Below are 18,706 nucleotides of genomic sequence, written 5' to 3' on the forward strand. Positions count from 1 at the left end.
GCGTTATGTCCATTCCTCACTCAATTCCAGTAGAGTTCCAAGCTGGGGTAGGCTCCAGAGTCTGAGGGGGGGAGGGCAGCAGCAGCCTCCTCAGTGGGGTGGCTCTTATTACCCCAGGCCAGCTTCCAGGGCAGAAGAACAGCTGTGTTGGTTCTTGTCTCACTTCCAATAGGGCCATCAAATGGTACCCTGAGCCAGCAGTCCACCCCTCCCAGTGGCTCCAGGGCCATCCAAACCTGAGGAGGGGGATGTACTCAGGCAGCTGTCAGCATCCTCACCTGACTGGGATGAGGACCTGCAGCCACCAGGTAGACCTGGTGCTTGCCAATGACTGTGCTGGCCTCCCTTCTGGCCAGCATCTAGTGTGGCTAAAAAGGCCAATTCGAGAGTGATAATCCCTTCCACACTGGGAGCAAATGTAGTCTGTCCCTGGTCTGTCTCCCTGGCTATGGGCCTTCCTTCTTTGCCTCTTTCCTCAGTCTGTTGGCCAAGTGTCTCTTCAAACTGGGAGAGGCCATGCTCAGAGGCCAAGGTTTCCCACCTGTTGATGTCCATTCCTAAGGCCTTCAGATCCCTCCTGCAGATATCCTTGTATTGCAGCTGTGGTCTACCTGTAGGGTGCTTTCCTTGCATGAGTTCTCCATAGAGGAGATCCTTTGGGATCCGGCCATCGCCCATTCTCACGACATGACCGAGCCAATACTGGTGTCTCTGTTTCAGAAGTGCATACATGCTGGGGATTCCAGCTCGTTCCAAGACTGTGTTGTTTGGAACTTTGATACCGAGGATGTGTCAGAGGCAGCGCATGTGGAAAGAGTTCAGTTTCCTCTCCTGGTATGAGCAAAGAGTCCATGACTCGCTGCAGTACAGAAGTGTACTCAAGACTCAAGCTCTGTAGACCTGGATCTTGGTATGTTCTGTCAGCTTCTTGTTGGACCATACTGTCTTTGTGAGTCTGGAAAACGTGGTAGCTGCTCAGAGTGGGATTCAAACCACTCTGCTGTCTTGTTGGTCTTCTTGCTGAATATGGACAAGGCGGTGCTGTAAACAGCATTCTTGAAATGTTCCCATCTGTTGGATGCATTTGCATCGGCTGGGCCTGGAAGAGATTCCTCAAGTGCTCATGTAAATTCATCCACTTTTCCCTGATCCCGGGTCTTGTTGGTGTCAATGCGAGGTCTTCCTTCCTTTTTCATGTGATACAGTCGCTCTGTTCGCAGTTTAACTCTGCTGCACACCAGGGAGTGGTCAGTGTCAGGCAGCACCCTGATAACTGCGTGTGATCGTGATGCTGGGAAGGCTGGAGCGTCTGGTGAGAATCAGGTCGAGCTGGTGCCAGTGCTTTGATTGTGGGTGTCTCCAAGAGACTCTGTGTTGGGGCTTCGTGTTGAAGAATGTGTTGCTGACACAGAGACCTTGATGACAGCAAAACTCTAACAGGCGTTGGCCATTTTTGTTCATCTTCCAAGTGCTGAATTGACCTAAGCAAGTGGACCACGAACTGTGATCAGCACCAACTCTAGCACTGAAGTCACCAAGGATGAACAATGACTCTTTCTCGGGGACTTTCTTGATAGTGGTGGCCAGGTGCATATGCACTGATGAGAGTGACAAGTCCTGCTGATGAGTGGAGCTGCAGGGACAAAATTCTTTCACTTCCCACAGTAGGTGGGATGATGGATTCCAGCAGGGTATTTCTGATCGCAAAGCCAATGCCATGTTCCCTGGTCTCGTTTGGTGGTTTTCCCTGCCAGAAAAATGAGAAATTTCTCTCGACAGATCCTGAATCTGGCAACCTCTCTCTTGAAGGGCAACGATATCCTTCTGCAGTCTGTTCAGCTCCATGTTGATGACAGCTGTTTTGCATGTGTCGTCTATTTCTTGCAGGTTGTCAGAAAAGCCAGGTGTCATTGTCCTAACATTCCAGGTGCCCAGACTTAGGGCAGGAGTTTTCTGTTTTCTGTTGCCTGGTGCAGAGTTGTCGATCCGCTTGTTGGTTTTCACCCTAAACCCCATTCACCCCATGAGGTTAATGGACCGTGGCAAGGCAGCATCTTACTGGCTGGGGACTGCCCAGCTTAAGGCGGTCAGTAGCTGCCCAATGAGATGCAATGATCTCTCTGGGAATATATATTGTTACCGGAAGATGCCTCTATGATTAGTAATGTTATCTATCAGCATTCATGCTGGATAATTACACAAGCAAATCATAAGAAAAACAGGTGCTTTGCAAATAAGAATTGAACCTATACAGATTACGTGAAAATTGAAAACTGGAGAAATTCTTAAAAGGCATTTTATCCTATGGTATGTTACTTTCCGCAGAGCTGTATATTTTGCATACTGCACATGAAAAACGGTTGTAAAGATTTTAATTGTTGACAAGGAAATCAGTTAATTTTCCCTATCTTCTGGCTTTGAATAGGTTTTACAGTAATACATTTGAAAGATATTTACTTCCAAAATACGTATATTGCTATAAAATGTAAACTTCAGTTACATTAAAATCACTGTCAATTTCAAAAGCAATGTGCTTGTAGTTTTCATTAACATTTATCATTTCTTTCATATGTGCATTTTTAATTTGTGCCTTGCCTAGTGATAAATGGCATGGTACAGTGAAAATTAAGTAAGGTGATTTCCATGTTTTCTCTTTCCTATTAAACTACAACAGACACAAATGAATCTAACATTGCCTGAAATACGTCCCTATTTTGTGAACACAATGCAGTATTCTAATGAGTGTTACCCTATTCCTACCACATGCATAATTCTTTCATCTTGTATCATTATGGCGGGGGATTTTGCTTTGAGTCAAGGTAGCCTTGGCTGTAAGCTAGAACCTGTCCAAGTTAATACAATCATTGAAAGTACACCATTGACAACACATTTTGAAATATTTTTTTTTTGTGGTGGATGGTCAAACAGAGTTGCAATATCAGACATCTAATGAAATGAAACCTACACACTGAGATTCAACAACAACAACAACAAATAACAGAAACTGTTGTTACGCAAACACAACAAGAGCAGCCCTACAGGTTAGGTGCCATTATTACCGGCTGATACTAACAAGGCAAGACTCGTGAAAGGAAGGAATAACTCCTACCAGGATTATATGAATATGCAGTATTATACATGTCTGTGTCGTCATCTACAAGAAGAAATATAAGCGTTATAGTTGTGCAATACCGGTCACTTTACCACAGTGAGGCAGTTTTGTCTTTGCAAACAAATAAAAACATAACCCGGCAATCAGGGACATGTTTTACTTCTGGACTCTCTCTCATCTACAGGTGGATTATTTTTAAATCAATGCATGCTGAATAGCACACATTTGATATATCACTTGGGATGAAGAATTAGATCAATGATTTTCATATTGTCTGCTTCTCTTCACACTTATTCATAGTCATAAGACTGGGAGCTACTTCCCTACAGTTTCTTTCCTACTCCTTCCTGCACATGAAGGAACCATCTCAAATGGCTGTTAAACTAAACATGGAAGATAAAATGGACTCAGAGCGCAATCCTGAGCACTCAATCAGCCAGTGCAAATCCTTTGCGCTGGCCGAGGAGTGTTGCAAAGATGCTGTAAGGCATATCTGAGCCACCTTTAGAGTCAGGGAGGCTGGCACAAGGACATGTGCCGGCCTCCCTGTGCCAGATCAAAATCTGGTGGAGGTAAGTTTGAGCTGACGGCATAGGGGTTGGGGAGGATGGGGGATGGTGTTTTGTGGACGTTCTAGGAGGGGGAGGGTGGGTGGCAGGAGGACCAGCCCTGGGAGGGGGTGGGACTTCCCTGTGGCACTTAGGCCGGATTGTAACTTCACTCCTAAGCAGCCCGGCCTAACATTGGGCTGCTCGGATCTGTGCAGCTATTTAGCTGGTAGAGGTCCAAGTAGCCCTATTGTGGTGGCCGGGGCAGTGCTTGGGGTGAAAAATTTTCTCCTTGCCCCGAGTTGCACAACAGCCATCTTCAAACCTGCGCTGGATATAGTGCAGGCCAGCCGGTTGGCCTGTTCCAGCACAGATTAGGAATGGGCTGCAAATCTCACATTGAGTTTTTGGGGGGAGGGATGTGATAGTCCCTGCTGGGAAGCACTGACTTGCTCACAGGTGACGTCCACCATGCAGCTGCATCTACTGGGGAACAATTTACCATCTCTGAACCAGCCTTCAAATTAAGATGTAATTGCATTTAAAATAGTGGTTTCAGTTACTGTTGCCAAAATACTCTTCAGTATTCTTGGATGAAACCCTCACTCCTAGTACCTATTTTACAAGACTTTGTTTCAATAAGAACAGATGACTGACTGCAGTCTGTAGCCAACTTACAACCCTCATATGCTAGTCACTTTAATTCTGCAGTTAACTTTGTTGTGCTGCTGTGAGGGAAGAGAGCTCTCAAATAGATCTGTGTTGCCATGGTAGATAGGAGCCAATGAAACAATTTCTACACTGATGTAGAACGTACATGAAGTCTTGGGTTATACACTTTGATGCATTTTTAAAAATCACTTTAAAATATTAATGTTCTTTAAGAACCCTTCAATAGTTTTCTCTAGTGACAACAACAAAGCGTAATCAGCTGTATTAAATACACTTTATTGGTCTGAACACTTACCCACTGGATCCGAGTACTTATCAAATAACCACCTATTTATTTTATCCATCAGCAGGTTGCCAAGATGTATGAAAATGTAGCAAAGAGATGAAGTCACACCTACCTGGCTTGTGAACCATGTGAATTTGCTTGAACATTGTCTTATACCAATCTTTCGGCCTGTCAACTGTCTAAAAAGAACAAGATTTTAGCAATTAGCAGAAAACCACTATCTACAAAAATTAAATAAATAACAGTACAGACAAGATTAACCTGCAATTAATTTGTAACACATGTAAACACAAAACCATTTTGTTATTAGTATGCTAGGAAAGAAAAAAGTGGACCCATCCTTTCAGTTAAACCAGAACTCTGTTAAACCAGAGTTTCAGTTAACTCTGTTTCAGTTAAACCAGAACTCTGGTAAACAATTTACAGTTAAGAAAAAAATATTTGACATCAAATCAAGCCTCAACAGCAGTACTAAACACATTGTTGAAACTGATACTTTTGAATCCAATTAGACCACCTTGGAAAGGAAGCGCTCCCAGTACAAGAAGCAGGAGTAGTTGGTTCCCCTTCATGAGTGTACAGATAGCTGCAACGGAAGGATATTTTACCTCTGAGCCCTCCTCCGGTCACGTGACCAGGTTTCTCCATGTCACAGGGCCCCAAGAAAAAAAGATACTGGTGAACTCAGGCAGAAGCCACAGTGTGGTCCCTCCATCAAACTCTGTTGGAGGATGAAATCTGACTTTCAGGTTAGATTCTCCACCGATGTACCAGCAAGGAAAAACTGCATGGTCTGCTATAAGAAGCCTCAGTTGCTATCTGTGGCTGCTGGCACAACACCCATCCTGCCCAGTTCCTTGATCTCCAAATCCATGAGCAAAGCAGCCATAACCTGAATCCGTGACACCAAGTTCCCCAAGTCTGTGACACCAAGTTCCTGTGTTGGTGGGGCTGAAGAGTCAGACAATTAAGCTCTGTTGCACCAGTAATACTAGGAATCAAGTTTTGCTGGTTGTTACTGAATTTAATGTTTTCACAAATACATCACTTCTGCTACGGTGACCAGCTGCTCTGGAGTTTGTTCAAGTAATTATTAAAGAATAGGTGGCAAAGCCAGATTGTTTAGATCCCATGATGATTTACTATACACGGCTAATGGGTTACGTTTTGCTTGGTAGATAATAAATGGTTGTAGACCTCTCATGTGCTGTTTTCTACACATTCATTAATTAGTCATGTCTAATATCTCATTACTTGATGGCGTTGGACTGGATATGCTTCATATTCTCTCCAAAGATACTTCTGGAGAAAATAATGGACCATTAAAACTCATTTGGGGAAATTAGTTCCTTTTTTTTTTAATCCCTTCAAGAACCAAAGTTTAAAATAATGTTTTGGCCCTATGTTGTGGTAAAATTAAATAAGAAGGGTGGAAATGCACTTCATTTAGATCCACTAACTCCAAAGGCCAGTAACTGCATTAGGAGTTAGTGTTATTTATCAATGCATCCAATTCATTTAGCTGCTGGACATATTCCTTTGTTGTATAAGATTAAACACCACTGTTGCACAATCCGACAGTAATAGCAATTAAAAAAGAAGAGATGCAAGTGTTAACTGAGAGATTACAGCAATATGCACATTTTGTGAGATGATGATTAATTAGAAAACATACAGTTAAATAGAGACATTACTTATTCTCAGTGGAGATTCTCCTCTTTGCCCTACATTCTGCCTAGCCATTGTAAAAATCCATGATCAAGCAGTGCTTTGTGAAAGCAGACTCCTAATTTTCACTGGGTAAAAATCCATTAAAAAAACCAAAAAAACAGAACAGCTAGCTACAGTATTCCAACACTACTTAAGTCAAATAAATCTGGGTGGACCGGATTTAGTTGTTCACACATAAAAGAAAGACCTCTTTGTTGTTTGCAATTATCAGAGCGTTGACTGTGAAACAATTATATTGGATTGTGTAGTTAAAACATACACAGCAACTTTGTAGCTCAATTCTTTTTATGACAAGATTCTTGTCATGATCCTTGTGATGATAGTGAAACCTGGCAATAGCCAGTCTTGCCTTCTTTTTGTGGGCAGAGTCAATAAATCCACAATTTACTATTAAGGAAAAACAGCACTACTCATTATTGTGGATATCTAGGATTTTGTGCCCCCCCCCCCCCGAGAACCAAAGCTGGGAATCCTGTAGAATGCAAGGCAGGTCACTAAGCTGTACATGAATGTAAGCTGATTTTGTTCTACTGAGAACAATGTAGAGGAAAATCAGCTTATACCCAAGTTCTTCAACTTGTAGAGAACTAACCAGGCAACACTTTGAACTGAAGATGGAGTAGACATAATGCTAATCCCAGGGCTGCCCCTGAAAAAGTAGCACTGCATTCAATTCATCCTTCTCTCCCCTCAACCTTTAGTAAGGAAATGTCATCCTCACCCTAATGGCATGTTATTGGTTGTCGCAGGGATAAAGGAACATGTTTTCTATGGAAAGCATTACTGTAATAGGAAGATGAAATGGATGAGGGGCAGCAACTCTGTCATGAGAGTCAATCTAGTTCTGTTCCCAAATACAAACTCAATTCCAACCCTTCTCTGAGAGTCAAGTATTTTAATCTCCTTCCTAAAACTTATTAAAACTAGGCTGTTTGTAATTACCATGGCCCTGGCTTTGAGCAGCAATCAGGACTTTGAGACAGAAGGGGAGGTACAAATCAAATCTGCATTGCTTGTAAAATAAACAGAGGTGTAAGTTACAGGCCTCTGTATAAGGTCTAAATACGGCAACTAGAACTCAGACCTTCAATGTGCTCATCCTCCCAATCCCAACGTCCCTGAGGGATCACTGCACCAGGTGCCTGCTATGGTGCAGAGGATGTATCAGCTAGGTAATAAAAGAAAGGCAATAAACTGTTCAGCTGCAGGTTGACCTTTTAAGGATCTCTAGTCCTCATCCAAAAGGATGGAGTCCAGGAGGAACTGTCAGGGTCTGCAGAGGTATGAAGCAATACTTGCAGCTGAGACTTCCTCCTTAGAGCAAGTTGCTTCCACCCAGTGATCTGCTAACTGGTTAAGAGGCACTTTTTCAAGTGGGTGCTCCTCTTTTATTTAGCAGGGGGAGAGTAACTGGCCCACCTCACCCCAGCAGTGTCTTTTCTAGTGGCTGTCTGCTGGTGTTGCATCTTTTTAGATTGTGAGTCCTTTTGGGACAGGGAGCCATTAGATATTTGATTTTCTCTGTAAACCGCTTTGTGAACTTTTTGTTGAAAAGCGGTATATAAATACTGTTGTTGTTGTTGATCTGTCCATGGTCCTACAAACCATGTGGTCACACCTTCCCCCGTGCCTGTTCATTCCCTGCAATTTGTGTATTGCAGGATCTCCTGGATCAAGTATACTGGATTGTCTTCATTAATCCTGGTTCTCTTCAATACTTGAATTGCTGACTTGATCTCCTTTCTCCCTGGCCATCCATGGACCCCATGTTTCCCCAAATAGGACATTATTTTGTTCACACACCAAGTATTTTGCAGCTGCCCGTTTGGCCAATAGTTGTGTTTCTTACCAGAACTGATTAACTCCCAAAGTGAGTATTGAGGAACCATGTTGGTAGCTTTGAACTACTTCAAACACTACAGACTTTATGTATGGAAAGCATGTACACATATGAAAAATAGAAAACTGCATGCAAATGGTTGATGATCTAGACAAGGGGGAAGAGATGCCAAGATCCCATCCAAGGCCATGGCCAAGTAGGCACTCACCTGTTGCCCCACAACTGGAAGGCCTCAGTAATCAGGGACCTCCCTCCTTGCTCCTGCAGTGACAAGTGGTTTGGGTCCTTTGTTACCCCACTGCCCTACAAAACTACCTGTCTGGGGGGATGAGAAAGACACACATCCTCACACTATCAAACTTACAGCCCAATCCGAATTTGTGCTGGAACAAGCAGGCTGAGTAGCCTATACAGTACCCAGTGCAAAGTAGGTGTTGGCTGGAGTGAACCTTGGGATAAGGGGAAATTTTTCCCCCTTGCTCCATGTTGCATGCCAGCCACCCTATGGTGTTACCTGAATCTGTGCCAGCAAATTCAGTGACACAAATCCGAACCGCCTGTACAAGGCCCATTAACAGAGGAGTGGGGGTTAGGATGTGACCTACGGTGCCATGGCCAATCCTGCCACCCTCCTGGGCCTGATCCACTGCCAAGTCCACCCACCCCGGTCCCAAAATGCCTCCTACCTCAGTTTCACCTTCCTGCTACTCTCTCCCACCCCTGTGCCGGCCACCGACAGGCACTAATTCACCCCTTCCTGGTCCAGATTCAGTGTGGGGAGGCCAGCGCGCATCCTCACATTGGCCTAGCCTGCGCACAAGGAGACACAAACGTGCTTTATGGCACATTTACAACATGTCTGGGCCAGCATAATGGACTTTTGCAAGTGAAGCACCAGCTCTGGATTGTATCCTTAGTTAATCACTGAATCCTTTGTAATCCTAACATTCGGAGACAACCAAAATAGAAGACACTCAAGAATTATTACCTTGCTGCCTGGGCCAAGGTGCATCTTTTAAGTGGTGGCTCTCTAGTATTTAGCAGGGGGAAAGCTAGTATGCCTATTCACTCCACATAGCATGTTTTCTGACGGTTGATTGTTGGTGTCTCTCTTTTTTAGACTGAGAGTTTGTGAGTCCCATTTCCCAATGAAGTAGGATGTTATTTGGACACCCAAAGTTATCATGACTTCCAGATATATGGGATGCAAGTCACAACTTCAGTAGCTGAAATGTGTTGGGGGACGGGAAGGAACTTGCAAGCTCTCAAGACTACTTTGTACTGTAATGTGATTACACTGCAAAGCAGACATTAATTTGATTTTGATCTCTCGATTCCCTTTTTGTAATAACTTTGTTCATGACACTTCAGGAAACACAATTCTATTCAATGCTTCAATTTATATGTTAAAAATTGCATTCTCATCTAAGTTGGAAGCTGCATTTTACACATACTTTTCATGGTTGTACAAAAAAAGTTCCACTACATACATAGCTGTTTACTTGCATAAAATCTCTTGGTTTACCATTTCTGTAACATGAAGCTAATCATACAGTGAGCAGCTTGTTTATTTAAATTTCATGTAGAAATAAATATAAATCAATGTCATATGACAGAGAAATAACACTATATGTGAATTCTGACATATGGTATGGAAAGGCTTAACTACGAAAAACAGCAAGGCCACCATTTATGCATTGCTTGGAAGGTGTGCATTTTTCATGAGGCTTCACTTCTGAATATGACTATAAAACAAATATATACAATCCTGCTAATAGGCCTCTCTAATTTGCTGTTTTCTTAATTTTAATCAGCTCCACAACAATTTGTAGCACTGTGAGATAACCAACTTCTAACACAGGGTTGCCCAAACCCGGCCCTGAGGCCACTTGCAGCCGTTGGGGACTCCCAACCTGGCCCACAGGGAGCCCCCAGTCTCCAATGAGCCGCTAGCCCTCTGGAAACTTGCTGGAGCCTGTGCTGGCCTGTTGCAACTGTTCTCAGCATGAGGGTGGCTGTTCAACCTCTCGCATGAAGGCTGCTTGCTGTTTGACATTTGTGATGCAGCAGTGACAGCAAAGGAAACACTGGCCTTGCTTTGTGCAAGGCCTTTTATAGGCCTTGAGCTACAGTAAGACCTTCATTCATTCATGTAAGTTCCATCTCTAATATATTCATTTATGTACATTTATTCAAATTTTGTTCCTGGCCCCCGAGACAGTGTCAGAGAGGTAATGTGGCCCTCCTGCCAAAAAATTTGGACACCCCTGTTCTAACATATGGGAGTGATGGGACAAAAAATGGAATGATGCAATGCATGGCATGAAACTTGTAATTTTTGAAATAGCCTTTCATAGAGCTACTTGAAATAAGTTACTGGAGTTTGCAAATTTGCTCTCCAACCCTCCCAACGCTGACAGAGGGCTTAACTGTTATAAAGGTGACACACTGAAACCTTGGAAAGTGACCCAGGTTCCTAATTAGGCAGGCATTACATGCTGCAAAAAATGTATTTCCCCAAACTCTTGGCTGAAGAATGCCTTTGTTCAAGAAACAGCTTTGAACACTGTAGTCATGTTTGCTATACTGCTTAAATATCCCTGTGCTGCAACTGAAACAGCCAAAAAGTTCAACTCCACCCTTGACTAATGTTGAAATGTTGACATGTTGAAAGAAGCTAATTTACAAGATTCGAAACCCAATCCTATGCATGTCTACTCAGAAGTAAATCCCATTATTGTCAATGGAGCTTACTCCCAGGTAGGCATAGATAGGATTGCAGTCGAGCAGCCCAATCCTGAGCTGTCTGGGACGTGCGGCTGCAGCAGCGCCGAGAATATCTGCTGGTGCATCCTGCCACGGGCGCACCTTGGGAGAAGGGGACTTTTGTCCCCTTCTCCCAGGTAAGGGAAGCAGCCCAGCAATGGAAGCAGCACTGAGCCCTGCACAAACGGACAAGATCAGGTGGAGCCTCCTGCCTCCCTGTTCCCTCCCCCGACACGCCTCCTGTCCACCCTCTCTCTACCGCCGCCTCCCCGTCATGCTTCCCGCCCACCCTCCCCTCCCTGGAATGCCTCCTTCATGCCACCCCGCCCCGCTTACCATTCCACAGCTTGGCAGTCCGTGAGACCGCCGAGCAGCAGAGGATGGGTGCCTGCCTGGCGCAAGACATTTTAAGGTGGACTGGCTTTGGCAATAATTGTATTATTATTATTATTATTATCAACAACAGTATTTCTATACCACTTTTCAACAAAAGTTCAGAAAATGGTTTACAGAGAAAATCATGGCTCCCTGTTCCAATAGGGCTCACAATCTAAAAAGATGCAAAAGAACACCAGCAGGCGGCCACTAGAAAAGACACTGCTGGGGTGAGGAGGCCAGTTACTCTCCCCCTGCTAAATAAAAGAGGAACACCCACTTGAAAAAGTACCTCTTACTCAGTTAGCAGGGGTTTTAACTAGCAACTTTCAACTATGGTTTGATTTGTTTCCTCGCAACAGATACATGTTTTGCCTCAATGGTCATGTCTGAATCCTTCCTAACAGAAGACTTTTCATTGTCACTCCAAAAAAGAAAGTCCGTATACAGCTTGAAGTTAGTTAGTGGACTACAACCAGTATAAAATTATTTTCCAAGTGCAAAATGGGTCTGACCCTCATATGTGTTTGTCACTTGATTGTTATCTTGACCCTAGTGCTTTTGATTAATCAACCTATATACAGCTACCGAGAGAGATTAGATCACCTGGAGTGCAGCGTCATCCATACGTTGCAAACTTTCAGTTTTATTTTTCTTTTACATTGGATCTGGGAGAATGTGGTTAGTATCACATACCAGGATCTAGATCTAGTTAAGATGAGAAAAATAAACTGCAGCTGAATCTAGACAAGACAGAAACGATAACCACTTCTGCATGTAGAAAACCAATTCCCACTGTCAGTTAAAGATTGCTATCAGTGCTACTGTTTAAATGTCTTACTGTGCACATCAGCATTCTGTAGTTCATCAGACACAGTGCAGAAATGTTAAAAAGTACCTCTGTTTCCCAAAGAAGGTGCACATTCAGAACAGCAAGAATTTATATCACAACTGGGTTACAGACACGTGAATTAGGCACACATTCCCTAATGATAAACTAAGAATTCTCAACGTATTTGTCCAACAAAAACTCCACATCGAGAAGAACATAAATCTTTGATTGAAAGGTCTTTCATTTATTTTCTGTAAACCTGTTTTAAAATGAAATTGGAGACCTACGTGAAAGTTAGTCATTATTAAGTCCCACTGAAAGCAACAAGACTTAGGGCCCAATCCTATCCTACTTTCCAGGGCTGATGCAGTGACAATGCAGCCCCATGGTAAGGGAACAAACATTCCCTTACCTTAAGGAGATCACCACAGGATACAGTGCATGCTAGTTAAGTTAGCCATGACTTACTTGCTTCATTGGCTTCAAGGGACTTTATCAATGACTAACTATCAACTAGTCACAATCTTGTGTAACAATGAGAGCCCAAAGGTATGCAACCCCTGGGCTTATATGCCTGGACCTCACCTTCCTGCAATGTCGTCCATGCGGCAATCTGCTGCTCCCCCCTTCCTTCACACCTATGCCTCTCCACAGCTCAGCTACAGGCAGAAGTGGGGGGGGGGGCATTATAGATTTTACCCAAACTTTTCAAGGGTTCCTTGGGGCAGCCCAATTCCTTCTGATCAACCTGTAACATGCACTCCAGCAATTTACTTAAAATGTTTATTAAAGCTTTTCCATGTTAGTAAGAAGGAGTATATCCTTCCCCCCACAACGGGGCTCTTTAAGAAGGGTTCCAAAGCAGTAAGGGAGATACACACAGATTTAAAAGACAGCAGAAAAATACATAAAATAATACAGCTATCTACTTACTACATGACTAAAGTCTCAGAGTCCCGCTGTGCAGGGTCAGTGTTCAACTGGACAGAGCATCCTGCAGCACTTCAGGCATGAACCACCACTTCTGTAAACTTACCCCTCCAGTCCAATCAAAAAGTTCTAATTCTGCTGAGTCAAGATATGCCCAATCATAGCTGCTGCACATAGTCTCCTAAGTATCAGTTATTTGGCATAATTCCCAACTGACAGCACCTGGACTTGCGGCCTCCTGGTAAGTTACTCCCTTTTCATTCCCAGGTGTCCACCCTTTCCATCCTGGCATCCCCTCTGTCAATTTTATTCCTCTGGCTGAGCAGACCCCTGACTTCCCCATCTTACTTCAAATACTTTCCCCACTTTCCTTCCCATCTGGATCTTATAGGAAGAACTCTAGAGAGGAGTTTCCTATTTCAAAGCACCTGAATCTCACAAAAAAGGTCATCCCACTTCAAAGTGTACATCCTTCTTCTCATATTTCCCACTCACCCCTCCAAGGGAATGCAATAGGAGGGGGAAGCCCATCTTCATGACATTGTGTTTGCCAATTTTACTTATACAAACTCTCCATCTAAAAAAATGTCCACAGTAATATTCAATTTCTCTGTTCTAAAACTCATTGTATGTCACATTACACTAAGATAGAGTTACTTACAGCTACACGTACCTAGGACCAGGCTGTAAATAGTGTCATTGCATTGCATCTGAAAATGCTCATACAATTTTAGGTGAATTCTACACACAACTTAACATGTACACAGGCATGCTACATTTTAAAAAAATAATGCTGTAAACTTTCCTGACTTGAAAAGCATAAAAGGAAAAACCCCATCTCTTTAGTCACACAGATGCATCTTCACATCTGCATATGTTTATATGGCAGATTCTTCATAAATTCTAAGTCTTAACTAAGATTGTTACAGGCGAAACAAGCATGTAATGACAGCAGTATAAGCTGAAGTTATTTTTATATAAAGATAGCAATCTGAAACAGGAGGAATTTCATACCAAATCTTAGATATACAGACAATCCAATCTAGATGTTTAAATAATATACAATAATATATAATACAATATATTATATTATATACAATTATATATATATATATATATATATATATATATATATATATATATATATATATATATATACACACACACACACACACACAGTTGGGAGGATTTCAGTTTATACTCTTATATAACGAATATCCACCCTATGTGACTAATCTGTGATTTTTTTAAAAAGCCACATAGTAATTTTTTCAGTAAAATGCAAGAATGTATCAGTTCTTAAAAGGGAGAAAAAACCATTCATGTTTAAAAATATTTTTACATGATTTATCTATAACAAAATCATCATTAAAGGGAAGCAATAAATGATTAAGCTTCTACCCACCCTTCTTGGTTTTTTTTTTTTTTTAAATGACCCCAGTCTTACCACTTAGTCAGAAATCTTTCCTACAGCTTTTCTCCATCAATTCCATTCTCCCCCCTAGATTTTTCACAGCACTGAAGCCAATCCTGGTAACTACACAGCCCCATAAGTTGGTGTTGGCAGGCAAGGTATATCCACAGCTGCCACGTCCTTGCACCTCCCAAAGCTTTCACCTGCAAAAACTCTGTAGCTTTCATCTTGGCTCCTAGTCGTTTCATTCAGCTAGCACAGCAACTCCTTCTTCAGCTGAAAAGGCCAGCAAGCAGTTCCTTCCCTACACCAGCTGCAGCTACTATTGCTACCGCCTGTACCAGCCAGAAGGGGCTGCTGGGGCAGCACTGTGGAAAGAATGTTTCAGCATAGCTAAAAACAAAACACTTCAGTATGGCATCCTGAAAGCACTCAAGCACTAACTAGTGGCAGGCTGTCAAAACTGGCCTGAAAGAGTTTTCCCTGACTATTTCCATGTCAGCAAAGGAGAGCCTCATTCAGTACTGTGCTTCCTTGGGCTATCCATTTAATACATTGTTTGGAGGGTGGATTTGTGCAATTTCACTCCTGCACAATCCTGAATGGGAGGAAGGCTAAAAGTTGCAAGGCCATCTTGATAAAGTTGCAAAATGAAGGAAACTTTTAGCAAAACTTTTAAAAAGACAAAGCAAATAAGAAATGGAAAGGGGAGTAAGCAAAGAAAGGGAAGAAAAAAGGAAACTGCTGTTTTTATGATAAATTTACAATGAAAAATAAGAAGACAAGGCTATTCAATTATACCTCATGAGCCTCCCCTTCCCCCTAATGACTCACAGCATTATATTCATGAGGCCCCTGATTACGCACATTCTAGTTCACATTATATAAGACTAGAGGAATGTGGCAAAACCCATTACAACAATCAATTCATTGTACAAGTGCACACACACACTGCATTTCCTACCGTTCTAATTGCAGTAGGGATTCCTGATTCATCTACTGGGCCAATCCCTGCATAATGTGGTGCTTTAATGACTGTGACTTTCTTCTCTTCCTCTGAAGTTCTACAGATTGGTGTTGTACTGCTGGTGGTGCCGCCGCCAACAGAGTGAGCATGCTGTGAGTATGTCTCCATGGATTCTACAAAGAGAATGTTAACACAACACTATAACATCTCGGTTACGATGCTTAGAGTACATACTGGGCTGTGCGCTTTCAAGGTCTCACATAGTAAAATATGTGGCAAATGGACACATGCTTCTGAAATGCTTTGCAGTATTGGAAGGTGGTGGGGAAGTTCTATAGTTAGCTGGACAAGGTGGCTAAATTTAATGTAGAATCAAGGTTCTGAGTTCAGAATCAGAACTGTCCTATATTTAAAAAAAAAAAAGCAGAGAGGCAAGGAGAATAAAATGAGAAAGCCTACAGAGTTATATATTTAGAATATAGGTATTTCCCCCAAATCTGGAAAACAGCAGAGCACTGTGCGAAATTACACTGAGACAGATTCTACTTGCAAGGTGATGTTCTAAAATACATAACGTGGCCCAAGAAGCAAAAGGCATTAATGAGTAAAAAGAGAAGGCAAAGGATGTTCACATGAGGAAAGGCAAAGAAAGGAGATAGTTTTGAGGTGCTATTTGAAAAGAAGAGAACAGGCAGTTGTCCAAATGGAGGGAGTTCCTATACGCAGGTAAGGACAACAGACCTTTTTTATTACAAACAATACAACACTGCTCTGAGGTTAACACAAGTCTCAAAAGGACTCTGCTGCAGTTGTGAGCTATTTGCTTACTAGTGGTAATGGTAGTGGAATGTGGTAAATACATTAAAATGAATAATTAGAAATAATTAAAGTAAAATAATTAAATAAGGGGAGATGAGATGGGGAAGCCAGCCCTGTTCCACCAAGTTAATTATCTCTGTAGCCTGCCTGCAAAAACCTCAAACTGCCCCCCTCCAAAATCGTAAGATTTTTAGTCCTACCCAGTGCCTAGTTCAATTTAAGTTCACATATTTGAGCCAGTTCAGTGTGATTTGGGACAAAATCAATTTTAAATCCAACATGTTCTTTGGGCTAGATCGGGCTGGATTCCATTTAAATAGCATTAAAAACTTAGAACAGGGGTGTCCAAAGTTTTTGGCAGGAGGGCCACATCATCTCTCTGTTGGGGGCTGGGGGCAAAAAAGAATTAATGTGCATTTAAAATTTGAATAAATTTACATAAGTTTACATAAATGAATATATTAAAGATGAACTTATATAAATGAATGAAGGTCTTGCAATAGCTCAAGGCCTATAAAAGGCCTTGCACAAAGCAAGGCTGGCCTTTCCTTTGCTGCCGCTGCTGCAACACAGATGTGAAACAGCAAGCAGTGGAGGGAGCTCCCACAGCTCATGCGAGAGGTCAAATAGTCGCTCTCATGCTGAGAGCAGTTGTGTTGGGCCAGTGCGGGCTCCAACAAATCTCTGGAGGGCCAGAGCCTCATTGTAGACTGGGGGCTCCCTGAGGGCTGCATTGTGAGGCCTCTGTTGGGGAATAGCAACACTGAGTAGTGGTTATTAGTTGAGTATCTGGTTCTTTAAGATTGAAATTTTATGTGGTCCCTTTAATGGTCTTTTTAAAGGGTGTGTCCCCTTGCTGATTCCTCCTTATGTATATATATATGGTTTCTTGTTTGTTGATTGTAGTAGAACAGGAGAGTGTATTTTAATCTCTGTTTTAACTATTGTTTTATCATACTTGCATGCATCCAGGGGCAGCTTTTTAGGGCTCCTGGTCTTCTAGTTTTAAGAACCTTGATGTGAGAAATGTTTGTATAACTCTGCATCAGATTGTAAGTAAACTGCCTTTGGTCTTAACTTTTGTTTCTGAGTTTTTGTGCCTTGTTTGCAAGCAGCCTGGGTAGAAGGCTTTAAGAGTTTTTGCCTGAACCAACAGGTTATGGGCCCAGGTCAGTGCTTTATATAAGAGTAAAGTGAGGTGTTCTTTTTTATAATCCTGAATTAGTTTTTTCCTACCCATTTTTGAAGGCTGTTTGCTTGTATTTTTGAGTAATTATGGCACAAGGAGGCATAATTTATCAAGCAATTGAAAAACTGAATCCTCATGCTTTCCAGAAGTGGAAGTCAAGAATCAGAATGGACTTAGAACTACATGGAGCTTTAATCGCTTTAGATGATGAATGCCCAAGTAGTGGAGATGAAGCAGTTGTTGAATGGAAAAATGCAGACATAAGGGCAAGATCAATTATAATGAGATCTCTTACTGATGAACAGCTGACATACATTGAGGAAGCAAAAACAGCAAAGGAAATGATGAAAAATCTCACTGATGCTTTTGCTAAACTAGGTGGAAAACATCAAGGTTATTTGTTGAAGGCTTTGGGACGTATGAATTTAACATCTAAGCAAGATTGTGAAAAGCATATTCGTGAGTTTACACAAATTTTGAGAGATTTGGAATTGACTGGTTTTAAATTGGATGAGGATCAGCGTGTTTGGATTTTCTTGGGATCACTGGATGAAGACTTGTTTGGTGCCTTCTCAAGTATAGTGTTGGGACGTGAAACCAATCAATTCAACAAAGTATTAGCTGAATTACGAACATATTGTACCTCTTACAAGTATAAAGAGAAGACTGGCTCTAACTATAAACTACAAGGGAAATTTCAGGATAAAGACTTATTTGTTTGTTTTTCTTGTGGGGGTAAGGGCCATTTTGCAAGACAATGCCCCAGCTCCAATTTTTGTCCTCCTAGAATAAAAGGAAGGAATAATAGGAGAGAAGATAGTTTTCACCCCCAGTGGAATGTAAATAGTAGAATTTTAAGTGAAGAGAGTAATTCTTCTCAGTGTAAAGATTTTAATGTAGAGGGGAATATGCAGTTGAGAGAAACATCAGTGAAGAATGAAGAGAAAATTGTAGGAAAATTTTTAAGTTTAACCCAGCCTAACCCAGTAAATCAAGTTTGGATAGTGGACAGTGGGGCTACAAGCCATAGTACAGCAGATAAAGATTTTTTCTATAATTTTAATACGAGCACAGGAAAGGTTGTTACAGCAAGTGGACAAATTTTAGATGTTACAGGTGAAGGACAAGGAAGATTAAGGTGTATAGCTGATGATAAAATTGTCAATACAGTAGCACATAATGTGCTGTACATACCAGGCTTGCAAGGAAATACTTTGAGTGTATC

The 18,706-nt window shown here is 42.0% G+C and overlaps 1 protein-coding gene across 38 annotated transcripts in view; it reads right to left on the minus strand.

Moving 5' to 3' along the window:
* The window catches only part of SORBS2 (sorbin and SH3 domain containing 2), a 327,753-nt gene that overhangs the window by 63,871 nt on the left and 245,176 nt on the right, over positions 1-18,706 (minus strand). For 33 of the 38 annotated variants that reach the window (XR_010794646.1, XM_066631534.1, XM_066631529.1 and 30 more), the window contains 3 exons: positions 15,471-15,646; positions 4,731-4,797; positions 3,110-3,154 (listed from right to left, as the gene is read on the minus strand). Coding sequence is in view for 37 of the 38 variants with exons in the window: in XM_066631534.1 (XP_066487631.1) it covers positions 3,110-3,154; positions 4,731-4,797; positions 15,471-15,646 (288 nt within the window). In the remaining variant the exon portion in view is untranslated. Of the gene's footprint in view, positions 1-3,109; positions 3,155-4,730; positions 4,798-14,709; positions 14,817-15,470; positions 15,647-18,706 lie in introns of those variants that run through there. The other 5 variants (XM_066631566.1, XM_066631568.1, XM_066631561.1 and 2 more) reach the window with 5 other exon arrangements.

This window comes from Tiliqua scincoides, chromosome 6 (genome assembly GCF_035046505.1).
Source record: "Tiliqua scincoides isolate rTilSci1 chromosome 6, rTilSci1.hap2, whole genome shotgun sequence".
NCBI classification, from domain to species: domain Eukaryota; kingdom Metazoa; phylum Chordata; class Lepidosauria; order Squamata; family Scincidae; genus Tiliqua; species Tiliqua scincoides.